The sequence below is a fragment of the Opisthorchis viverrini genome, assembly GCF_000715545.1.
Source record: "Opisthorchis viverrini unplaced genomic scaffold opera_v5_24, whole genome shotgun sequence".
NCBI classification, from domain to species: Eukaryota; Metazoa; Platyhelminthes; class Trematoda; order Opisthorchiida; family Opisthorchiidae; genus Opisthorchis; species Opisthorchis viverrini.
The window spans coordinates 640546-653721 of NW_008751680.1; the positions used below are offsets into that span (position 1 = coordinate 640546).

The 13176-nt window shown below is 43.5% G+C and overlaps 1 protein-coding gene across 1 annotated transcript in view; it reads right to left on the minus strand.

Moving 5' to 3' along the window:
* Positions 1-788: 788 nt before the first annotated feature.
* The window catches only part of T265_02078 (hypothetical protein), a gene marked incomplete at both ends in the record, with an annotated part of 14579 nt that continues 2191 nt past the window's right edge, over positions 789-13176 (minus strand). The window contains 4 exons of the mRNA XM_009166237.1: positions 789-1077; positions 3783-4202; positions 7354-7405; positions 10211-10238. Of these exons, the coding sequence (XP_009164501.1) occupies positions 944-1077; positions 3783-4202; positions 7354-7405; positions 10211-10238 (634 nt within the window). The remainder of the gene's footprint in view (positions 1078-3782; positions 4203-7353; positions 7406-10210; positions 10239-13176) is intronic.

Genomic DNA, 13176 nt, shown 5'->3' on the forward strand with positions numbered 1-13176 from the left:
CACCCATTTGTGTTCCATGATGATCAATAATCAAACTGTGTAAAAAGAAATCCACATTTTCAACTCTTTGTCATTTACCTGAATGCACCAGATGGTACCCAAAGGGCGAATAAAATCCTTGCTCAACCCCGGGTGCATTCATTGATAACAAGAATATGGACAGCAATTCGTTTGTAAATAAAATCATGTTAAGACTCAAGGTCATATGTAGAAATTATTTAGTATGGCTTCTTGCAAACTCCAATTTTTCGCTTGCAATGAGCATCTAAAGATTGTTCAGCAAGGTTTTCAATGAATTGCTGGATTGGTATGCTTGCAATACCAAGATGTACTTGATGAGGAGTTTCATTCGTTAATGCTCTGAGGTGCTATAGGGTGATCATGCGATAAGTTACTGGCTGATAGGGTGAGTATCGATTGCTTAGGTTGTTCAGGTTGTTGATTGGGGCACAAGATTCATCAGCTAGATCGCCTAAAAGATACTCGTTCGGCGTCTCTGTCTTTATGTCCGCGAGTGACTGGCTTTTGATCCAGTACGAGCGCCTTCAGAGTGGCTACTCGTCACCGTCTTGATTGGTCGCGCAGCTGTTTTTCCCCCAAATCACTTCTACTTTGACAGGGAGCTTGCTGTAGAGACTACTGTCCTACGTAACGTAGGCCGAGTTAACTGACCGAGCAGATTATGAACACGTACTATGTATTTAGATTACCTTAAATTGGTGCATATTTTGCCCGTGGGATAACGCCAACATATCTGATGAACATCAGCAGTAAAAAGACGCAGCCAGAGCGGAAAAATGAAGTGCGTATTAGGCCAATAAACGAAAATGACAATTAAACAGTGATACTGATGAGTAAATTAAACAGGCGCCTGATGCGCGAACCAAAATCAATTGGAGCGGGTTATAGGTATTGCTTAGTTTAAGGGTGTGTATTGTGCGTTCTATGGGTCGATCCGGCGGAATAGAGATTGCTGTGAAGTCACCTTTGGGGATGAAATGAAGTCACGTTGATTGTCCGAATGTGAGCTTTTCCCGTGCGGCTTCGGGGTGCCCTTTTCCAGAGGTCGTCCCTGGGCTAAATGGGGTAGAAATAACATCCTAATGGATTGTGTTCAACACAAAGCTTGTAAGCTACCGTGGGAAAATTAGAAGGACAAACATCTTCATACGCTGCAATGTGTCTTTGCTGTTTTAGTAGAGCTTCTCAGTGTGGAACGCCTCAGGCGAATGGTGACAAATGCCTGCAATTGGTGCTATCTAGCTACGCTTTTAAAGTACCAACCATAGAAACAGACATCGTTTAAAACCTAGCGCAGCAATACCAGACACAAAAAGCCTTAAATAGATGGCTTAATGGAACGGCTCTTTAAACTAAAGTAAAGCACACTACACATTCTGGGGCAGTAGTTACTTGTGCTTATAAATTGTGGGGACATGCGATTCATGTACAAGCCAGCATTCTAATTGGTTAATTATAACAAGCCAGGAAGCGTGAGCGTTTGAGTGTGGACCACGTAACTCGGTCCAGCCAATCATTTGCTTGAGTTTGGCCTGCATATTAATGCGTACCACATAACATCTCCATCGATCATTCATTCATTCATTCATTCATTCAGCTGTAGCACCCTTTCGGTGCCTAGCTGCCATGCCACCAGAAGGAAGCACGAAGGCTGGGAGGATACTGCCAGGTCGCCCATGTCTAGACAGGGGAAGTCGAGTGGCAGAGGTCGGGTTCGAACCACGAACCTTTCGGTCAGTAAATTCGCGCTCTAACCACTTGGAGTCAGTCAGTCAGTCAGTCAGTCAGTCAGTCAGTCAGTCAGTCAGTCAGTCAGTCAGTCAGTCAGTCAGTCAGTCAGTCAGTCAGTCAGTCAGTCAGTCAGTCAGTCAGTCAGTCAGTCAGTCAGTCAGTCAGTCAGTCAGTCAGTCAGTCAGTCAGTCAGTCAGTCAGTCAGTCAGTCAGTCAGTCAGTCAGTCAGTCAGTCAGTCAGTCAGTCAGTCAGTCGGTCAGTCAGTCAGTCAGTCAGCCTGTGTGATCTCCTGCCTATCGTTTTCCCTCTTGAGGCTTCAGTCATTCATTCCATCTTCTCAGATGCAAACATTTGACCAATCTTCAGTTATTCCAGTTGCTAAGGTTTGTTCACCATTGGTGTGAAGGCCCCTTCAGGCGATCATTCCTCCAGCTCGTGGACCTTGTATATCTGTCTTCAGACAGCGGAAAAGATGAGGAGTACACAGCTAAGGCGATAGCTTTGATGCAGGGTCAATGAAAGCATGCCTCTTAGGCTAACCAACTATTTATTTGTCTCACCTAGGGTCCACATTTGAGAGGGCGTCATTCCCTGATGCTGCTTAGTTATCCGTTGACGGCCTCTGCGCTTGGTTGCCAAGTCATGGGCTGACCGCCCTTGAGTTAGAGCACGAACATGTTGACAAAAGGTCAACATGTATATCTGAGACTCGATTTCTGCACCCAAGTGCTTGCTAACACGATTCAGCATCATAGCTCGGGTATGCTTAGGTTATATAGCGGTTAAAATCGGTTATTTGACGGTTTCTTAACAGTGTAGCTCTCACCCAGTCATCATGAAATATTGTTGCCCCACTCATTCATATAACTATTTATCATATAAAGTGTTAGCATAGAACAAAAATTCATTGTTTCAATTGACTATTAGAAACCCGTCCTGACATTTTCTCCTATCCGCGTCAGTGTTTCAGCAAATATCCTTAGCCACCAAGCCCACTTTCTGGATTACCACAGACCCACGTTACTTCCGTCTCCGCGCATTTGCCAATTTCTATCGGGAGGAATGCTAAGTCATGACTGCTGGTATACAAATGACCAGCGTAGTCTTTCAAACGTGGTTGCTTATTTCTAGATGGTCATTTAACCGCACTTTGATGTGTGCTAGAGAGACAGCCTTGGAACAACCACCCAGTTCGATGAACGCACGTGACTTTCATCGTGCAACACCGGTGTTTGATTCACCAGAACACAGTACGAAAATATTTTCAGATGACTAGTGTTCCAAGTGAGGCGAAAAATGAAGATAATACTTTTCAGCCTATTTCGGAGGACACTTTCCGAGACTGGACGGTTTCGTGCAGTACACTTCTGAACTGGAATTCTTCCACATGATGTGCAGTACTTGGACTGCTTCAAGTCTCCAGTATGAAGATATCCGACAATTCCCCTGGAGTTTTATGTACGTAAGATGAAATGAGTTTCAAAAACCCGGTGGTGCCCACAGACCTCTTTTGTCACGTTTAGGCTATACATTGCTGATGAATCTCAATATGGTACGAATTACGGGGGAAATAGTGGGTTTCTGACTTCAACAAATTGACATGAATATAAGCCGCAAACTCAATTAACAGTCAAGCCTCTGCTGATCTGATACATAGATTCCCCCAGATTCCGGGAACAAAGTCCTAATCATCAATCCAACTCTTGGAAGAACACGTAGTTAGTTATCTTTTTATACCTACATGTATTTTAATATATCTATGTTGTGTCCCAGCCAATGGACCAAAAAACCTGGGCCGGTTAAAGTGTATTGCTCCTTTGGGGTCATTTTGCTAAATTTGAGCAAGCCAAGAAGAATGTTCGCTTCTTCATCGCTTGTAAAAATGTTTTTCACTTTAAAGACTCATCGGTCACCAAAGTTTTATCCTTCTTAATCCACTGCATTTGCTTTGTTTGAGATATCTTTTAAGGAAAAGAACCGTGTAAAGGTTACTAACTGTATGCCCTAATTCCCCTCTTGTTCTACTTACCACTAGCCTCCTTTACAATGTTCCCAGCATCACTCAGACTGCGGAACGGACCTTTCGATTCGCCGTTTGGCAAAGGATGTGGTATTTGCGTGACTGGCTGCAAAACCAAGGGTTGAGCCATAATTGGGAAAGCGGCTTGTTGCATTGCAGGGACTGTGGCCGAGGGTAGAGGGGATGCGCTTGATGGAATCAGGCGAAACAGCGTCGGCACCGAGGAGGACTGTTGGATTGGTGGGTTCAAATTATGGCCCGTAGGTGTTGGCGAAGCTGTTCTTTGTGTCGGCAGGATTTGCTGCGTTGTTGCAGTGGGAGAGGAAGTTCCTGAATAGGGCCTTACAAGTAGTAGCGGAAAGCTCGTAGCAGCATTCACTGATACCGGAATGCCAACTCCCTGCGTGCAAACAGGATTTCCTTGTTGATCTAAAAACATGGAAGTTGGATAACTTGGCCTAGGAACTATGTTGCACCATTCATTCAGAAATGGCTTCAAGTTTTAGTGACGAAGTACCACTCAAAAGATTTTTGAGAAATCTACGGTAGCATACAATGTCGTCGTTCTTTAGTCTCGTTGGATTGGGGTAGACTTTGACTTTCCGTCAACCTTGTGGTCCAATTAAACCCTACTTTATTGTTTATTGTGCGTAGTGACCGGGCTCAGAATATGGGATTTACCATAGTAGCAGACGAACTGATTTATTTAACTACATTTTAAAAGACGCCGCGTTTTCCCTCAACTGGCGGCGAAATATGAGTTTTCTACAGATAAATTTGGATATTCCTCCTTGAAAAACCCTATCCAATTAAAGAATTTGTTTGTAAAGGTCCCTGCAATCTGGTTTAAAATTGAAATTTTCAAGAGATTAGCCCCAAAATACGAACAGCGTCCATCCAACCTACCCCGGAGATATGTGCTCTCCTCGAAGTTAAACGAAGAAGCTTAGCTCCGACAAAGGGGCACCACCACTCTTATTGTGTACTTGCGTGCGCTTGACTGATTAGATGAGAGTTAACTTCATTTTTGAAGAGGCTGATGGCTTTAAGCATGATGTTTTACATACCTGGGCTGATTATATTCCATGTTTTCAGGTGAAAAGACGTTAATGGGACAGGCGTATGTAGGTGGGTCCCAGATGCCAATAAAGTCTTTAAGGGACTAACTGATCCTTGGAAAAAATTAGCTGAATCCGTCTCGAAAACAGGTGAGCTTAGTGGTAACCCAGGGCTGTATCAGACATTTATAAACCTGACGGTCAGTCGGACGAGTACTGTGGGTCTTCTGAAAACATGAAGCAACCCTTCAAATAACGTAGTGATTGATCAAAACTCATTGACAAAGAATAGGTGTATGATGCGATTTCCAGGAATTAGGTATCACATATATCGGCGTACGAGACCCCCGTCGTACTTTTCATTACTCATCTCGATGCCCCGTGTTTCCTATCAGGTTGTTCACTGCTGGTTCGAATATTGTCTGTCACAGTTGTCCACACACACAAAGTCCAGGTTGACCTAGCCTGGACTTAACGTAAAACTATCTGCGTTGCACTTTTGCAATATCCGACAGACTGTCAATAAACGACAGACCAGACCTAAAACATAAATGTGCTGGTTGTTGATTCATGAGAGGATATTCCTCCTTCTGAATCCTAAACAAACTTTCACCCGTCTGTAATTCAACTCACCAAATGATCTCGTTAGAATGAAACAGGATCGCTCACAATATTATAGCCTTCGGGCTCATGAATCACTCTTGTTGTCTTAGTGGTAGGTTGGGAAGAAGCTGTCACAACCAAGCTGTGCGATGGGTTCATGTGAATGAAATCGAATATCTCAATGGTAGTACAGAAACGTCACCTTGAGCGCATATGAGTTTGCACCATTTGTGTGAACACATAGCTACTTGAAGGTGAAGTCTAGGATGTGGGTGGTCTTTGCCCAAGCTGGCACGTGCTTGTTGGAATACAAAAGCAGCTTCGTGGTTACTAATGAGTGATTGCCTCTTAAATATTTTATTTTTATAACCAAATCCCTCGGCCGACACCCAACAGAGATTTAGCTTGACTTAGCTGATTGGTTCTCCTTCCGCCTTAAATATCGACCAACCTTGGAACCTAGTCACTTGTCGTGACGAAGCTTTTGTGTCAAAAACGAAACATCGCCCAGCAATAAATCTACCGATTGTCACCAAACTTTTTCGAAAACAAAATGCAAACCAGTCATCGTTTTGTCCATAGGCGATGACCCTGATTAGTCAGTAGCCCAGGAGGACCACTGTACTCGAGTTCCGTTGCTATTACTGGTAAAGTCCCTGTCTTAGTTCAAACCGGTCGTCTCAAGTGTCTTACCAACACATCACATTTGTGTTCGGTTGGTGTAAACCCGAGGATCCAAGCATAACAAAGGCATAATTAACTTCAGGAAATCAATAAGTAGTGAATTGTCATGCATGTCACCACATAGATTTAGACGGATAGCTGACAAATAAATTACCGGCCGACTAAGTGTGACACTTCCAGGGAGTACAGCAAACTCAGCACAATACAGTTACTGAAAAGACAATGAAAATGGACATTTTCACGACTAATGAGGGCACACCTGACCTCACATGCGAACTGAATTCTCTGACGTAAAATATCAAGTTTTGCATAGCACTGGAATCTGCAGAGACAGTCTCCCAAAATGAATTTAAGCAGCAGAGGTTCGATAAGCTCTAAACCTATAGCAAACAGTGCGGAAATATTCCGAATGTTTCACGACGAGTAACGAACAAGGTTATTCCACGTTACCCCACATGGTGAAGTGGAATTAGTAACAACACATTCCTCATATAAAAATCACACTATAGGTAGTTTGCTCAGAAGGGAAACCATCCGGAAATTTACACAAGGCTTTCGTCAGAAAAATCCTCCTCAAAGAGCTAGTCAACGCTTGTTCATGCGTACTCACTTTGACCAAAGGGTGTGTATGCCTATATCTTGCCTAAGATTGAGGTGGAAGCTACCACTATGTAGATTTGGCAGATTCCAAATGACATCCCAGAGATTCTCGAGGTCACTAGGTCGCATGGTACTGTCAGATGGTGGTCTTCTCTTGTGAGGCACATTTGTCACCTGATCTTTATTCTTCTTGCGGCATAATTAACAAAACAAGCATTCATCTTCTTAATCCAGTCACCCAACCTCGTTCTTCAACTATGTTGGATTCATCAAGAAAACTACTAATAAGTTTTCTGAAAAAGCTTCGACAGTCCACAACCGGTTTCGCTCTTTCACTTTGGGCACATAAAGTAGGCTTAGTTTCCGAATTCTTGTCAAACGTATGTTTTCATTGAACACAAACCGGACTGGCTTGAGGTCGAGAAAATAGCGTTATATAATTGTAGACAGGAGCTTTTCGTATACTGGCTACCGGTCTAGTGGTAGAAGCAATCTGGGTGCGAAATACAATCTCGATTCAATCTCTAAAATCCCTCTGGAATCACCCTCGATTGTGAGGCATTATAGTGGCTAACTTTTTTAAAAAGGATACACGATAGCAAATAACTAACTGCTGAAATAGTTGATTTACTTACAGGCTATCCCAATGGTTGACACTTGATATTCTGCTGGCACTGGTTGTCCGAGCTGAAGAACATAGGTCAAATCAGTTAGTGACAGAGAGAAAGAAGCTACTGAATTAGACCCAATTAAAGAAAGCCTCTCCTAACCTGACATTTAGGCTGAGGGTATGGACAAAAATGTTTCTTCAATGTCGTGATTCGCATCACGTGACGCAAGCACCCTGTAGTAAATAGTGCCAGAGTGGTTAACAAAGTGTATTGGTGCGGATGTGCAAAAATCTGGCCAGCATACAAGTCGAACTTCAGGTTTCCCAAGTTTGACCTACTGTATTCCGGTCGTACTTAGTAAAAATGTTGTCCATCGGCGTCTCGAAGAAAGTCTTGATGAAGGTAAGATAAAAATGGGAAAGCCAAAACTGCTGTTCGTTTCCAGGGCGACATTCTCTTCTCGAAATCTTACGCTGAAATGCATATTTCAAGGGCAAAACTAAGCGGCAACTTCTGAGCCACGTACTAATTCGTCGAAGTTGTTGTTGGAATTAACTCTAAAAGGGACCAATCAAATGAACCCTTTCGAGTGTAGCGGCTGTTCCCCAGCACTTTTTCAAAATGGGGAAGATGAGTACTAAATACATGCAATGTCAACAGAAATCCGTGAGTAAGCGACTTACGTTGAAGCCATGTTGGCAGGGTTAGTGTACACTATGGTAATGCCAGCTATCCTGAGCCTTCTAATCCAATAACGGTGTCGCATAGTGACCTGTACATTGTTCGACACTTTGTGAAATCTTATCACTGTTCCACATGGCCAACTGGACCTAGGTTCTGATAATATTCCAGGCGGCCAACCGTGCTACAAAGTCCAGGGTAAGGGATAAATACCTAGCTCTAGGATAACGTTCTTTGACTGCCGTAAGATACGCTTGTCACCTTCCGCAGAGACCACCTCCAGGATAGGCTACTTTGAAAAAGATATCAATTTTGTTTAAAGCTCTTGGGACCCCAAATCAGTTTTTGAAATCAGCCCTCTTTACTTGAAACACAACTTACGTTTATGTGTCCATTTCACACGCCAGCCTTCTCAAGAAGGTCTAAGCAATGGTCCGCCATGCCCTTCATAAGCATGAACAGGTATGAAATTTTCGTCAACTTCATTGGTTTTATACGACAGGTCTCTAAATGTTGTGTTGCAAAATAGTCAAGCTGTTTGATAAATGGCAATGGTATCTTTTTACAGGACATTTTTTAAGCTCTTAGAATGTTTAACCAAGCGCACCAATACTCACATTTTACAAACCATATGTATGCGCTGCTTGAGACATTTAAACTGAGGCTTGATCCTGAGGCTTGAAGCAACCAACCAAAGGTTCACGTGATCTTAGTAAGAACAGAGGTCTTTTATTGACTTCAATGAAATCCATCGGCTCTCGGCCAAAAATTCCTCCTAGATTGCTAACTCTGGCTTCGTAGTTACGTGTACCTGAACGGAATGATAGCTGGGATAAAAGCTCAAGTGTCTGACCAAACTCCTATTTAATTTGGCGGGGAATCATACTGCGTAAATTCAATCCACAAACCGTGCAAGACTGACTGGCACTGCAGAAGGCTAAGGAACTTGACCCTCCAAAAAGTGCGACTAACAAGTGTGGCATCCAAGATAAACAGCTTTGACAGCTTTGTTTGCTTTTATTAGTCAGTTTGTCAGTCAGAAAATCATCGATACTTTCAGTACTGTCTGATCAGAAAACTACTATATAACCATATCGTAAATGCACACCTGTGCGGCGATGGACGTTGAACTCTAAGGATTCAGCGAGATGACTAAGATTACCGGACAGGACGACCTCATAGCTCTTGAGATCGCAAAGGTTGAATCCATCGGTGTGCTGTTTGAGCGCTTTATCGCAACTCCAAGGTCCGACCGCTGATCTCTGACCTTCTTCGACTGGAATAGCCATTTAGGTGTTAGTTACCTACAAACCGTGTCCTCATATAAAGACCACTGTCCATTGATTCCTGGGGGTGAGTTATAATCCTCTGAGCCGACGACATATGGCAACAGCTATAATCGAAATGGCAAAACATCCTCTGAGCCGACGACATATGGCAACAGTAAATGACTGTTTAATTAGTAAGGTACCCAAGTAAGTGAGTAACCAAAACAGTTCATTTCTCCAGACTTAATTGTTTTAAATGAGGTTGGAGAGCAGATACAAGGAGAAAACGAACGTTTACCTGTGGTTTTGGGGTGAATTTTCCGAGGAAGGGTTTTCCGTTAGACATTAACTGACAAAACCTACCTAAACGAGGTCTCCAACCGTAGGATAACATCCAAGATAATAGCACCATTCACTGAATTTTTGAGTCCGATATGAATACCTCAATGGAAATCAGACGAAGCTGGAGAGGCTATTCAGCCTGTCTAGTGTTACCGGACATTGAAACCAAGGTCTCTACTTACAGTGGCACATCCTTGGAATGTATCAACACAAGCTGAGTGATCAACAGTCAGATTGATGCCGCACAGTGCAACGTGCCTTATATGATTGACAGACTCTACATGGTTATGCATACATGCAAAGATCCGTGTTTGTTTTGATGAAGTGAGCACGCTTGGTGACCACATCCTATATTTTCAGGAATAGGAAATACCTCCCGTTTTGTCTACGGAAGTGGTTCCTCACCAAGAGTGGTCGCCATGTGCCACCATTTCGTTTTGTCAAACTTCCTGTTTTTCGGGCTGATTTGGTCGGGTCCGCAACTAAACTGGTACGCTGGTTGTTTAATTTGTTTGCATTGCAGCTTTTCGAATTTGGGCTAAACAATATGTTATCAATCCAAATAAAACATTCACAAAATAACAACTTACCACCGTAAATATGCTTGTCACCCAACTCCTGCAGAGAGTAGAAAAAGAGTAGAAAAAATTATTTACAAATAGTCGCTGCTGCTTCCACGAGGAGAACTACCAGCTGAGCTGTCCATTGGTAGTTGCCCATTAGCGGTTGGAAACAAACATTTGGTGAGTTTTCGTATTCCATCTTATTACCAAGTGGTGTCAGATAGGACTGTCTTCTTTCACCTTTCTTCTCCAACTTCGTCATTTGTACGATTACAGGAGACTCACTATCAGCCTATAGTGCCTGTGGAGTAGAAGTACTCCCGGGGCGTCCGCTCACAGATATCGAGTGTGCAGACGACCCCGTGGTAAAGAAAACAATATTAAATAATCTAAATAGTTCCGCCCCACAGTTTTGCATGGCTTCACACCTACAAGTATAAAGTAGTACTGCAAGACCAAGTGGTCTCGAGCACCGGCCTCTCGTTTGCGGATGAACCGATTGAGGTAGTAGACAAATTTGTTTGCCTGGGCAGCTGTATCAGTCCCGGTGGTCCGGCGAAAGATGATATTTCCATCCGGATTGGAAAGGCCAGAGCAGCTTCTGTGAACCAGCGTCACCTGTGGCAAAGGCGTTACATCGGCTTTTCCGTCAATGGTCGAGTTAACGGTGCTGCGGTGCGCTTCATATTACTACACGCATTAGAAACCTGGCCTCTGCGTGCTGAGGACGTCAAAAGTCCTTCAGTGTTTGGCCATCGATGTCTTCTGAGCATTACCCGGGTCTGGTGGGAGTACCGGATTAGCACTGCTGAAGTACGTCGAATGGTATTTGGAAGAAATAACTCACTCCTGATAGATGAACTGATCACACTGCATCGGTTGCGCTGGCCTGGCCACATGCTCCGTACGCCAGTCGACCGAATTCCCCGAAGGGCTCTTTTCGCACAACCAAGTGAAGGGTGGAAGAGAGCCAGAGGCGGTCAAACAATGACTTGGCAGCGAAGTATGAAAGCCATTACCATAAAACGCAGCTGCGCTGGTCACTACCGTCTTCCTGGATGGGGAACCCGAAACGGGCCATATCAATGGTTCGAGACATTGTCAGACATGGCCGAGTCGCGCCCTCAATGGAGCTCGTGCATCCAAGCCATTGCCTTCAATGGCTCCCTTCTCAATTCCCCCACTTAGCAGTCCACTGACAGTCCTGTATTTACGTATCCCACCGCTCCAAATCATCGGTGAACGAAACTGTGGCAGCTACAACCACTGTACGACAAGTACGCGGTTATTACAGCTGACAATTATGACAATGATTATGAATATTGGCACCCGTCGGTGACGGGCTGAGAAATGATCGCATGTTTTTTTCGTTATGAGGTACCACCTAGAGTGTTCATGAATTGCTGTAGGCAGTTTTAGACCCATAATTTTAATACACTTTTATTGAACATCTGACGAAATGAAGATGGAGATAAAGAACTTTGAAGTTAAGGGAGCGGGACCAACATTCAACATCCACAGACGGCACACTACCGTCTTCGTCCTGTTTGAGGCTAATCAGTTATGCGCAGTCCACACGGGCTGAGTAAATCTATCCTTGAGTGGAACGGCAACTTGGTCGAATATTTACTTCTAAGTTATGTGGAACACTGAATGAGTCCTACCTGATCAACGGCACATTAATATACTTTCCCATTATCTGCACCACACTGGCAGCTTCGAAATTTCGGTGCAAAGATGTTCGATGGAGCTTACTTCCCTTTGAACTGAGGGGTATTAGACAATGGTTCGAAATCCATAGACAGCCCACGGTCTGTTTAAGATTAGTCAGGCTGGCGTAGTCCCCACTTATGTACCTATGTAAAGGTGGAACCAACTCTCTTTTTGAAGATTTGTATGCTCTTTCACCTGTGATCGGATTAAGGGAGGCGCTGTTTTCATACACAATAAGTGACAAGCTAGAAACTACTCTTCGACGTGGAACAAGTGGGATACGAACCACTCACGATATTTTTCTTTGAGACAGACGTTGGCCAAAATGCTGGTATTCAACACTTATTTGAACGGTTTGTAGTGTGATAGACGAATTTGTAGCACACAATTTCGACACAACCGTCCCCAGAACCTAGCCAATCGTGGCAATAGGATTCCCCGAAACCTCCTTGTGATGTTCGTGTATTTAGATTGATCACTTTGAGCCTTCTGCTTAATTCAACTTTCGTTGACCACGGATAAAGGAAGTGAATCCCCAAGACAAACGAGGTATTAGGGTTTGTTCCGTGAGCACATTCAATGAAGTTCCTAACCGGTAGTAGCCCCCATGCCTTAGCATTTGTGGAAGGCCATTTATTCACTCGCCGCATGCCCAATCCTCAAACATTCTTTATATTTAAATATTTAACTTGCAGCCGTTGTGTAATGTCAATGAAGTTTGCCGCTTGAGAGGTCCTGTCATCCATATGGGATCAACACAGCCATATAACCATCGAAAATAACAAGTGATAGGCCAACAGTTTTCGACTATCAGCAACTGGGCAATAAAATAAAATACCACGAGACACCAATGGGGCAAATGGGCAACAAACTTAAGAGAAAAATTGAGCTCGACCTGATTGAAGAGTCTGTGTGCATGGACGCATTCTACATAGGAATTAAGACCAAGTTGAGCCAAGAGTGTAGTTTGAAGAGTTTTCCGATCAAACGTCGGATTATGGGAAAAATCTAAGTTAGCGCTGGTTAACTCCCTGTGTCAGCATCTTGGACGTTGTCTGGTTATGAAGTCTCTTGATAAGGTGGCATCTTTATTCTCCGTTGGAAGTGAGAGGCGAAGATCAGCGGCCCTTTCTGGACACATTACAACAACTAAGCTTCTTTTTATCGCGATTCTCTCATTCGTAAATAATGGCTATCGAATTTAACCTTGGTCCACTCACGATTCCGAATGAATCGTATATATATATATATATATATATATATATATATATATATGTGTA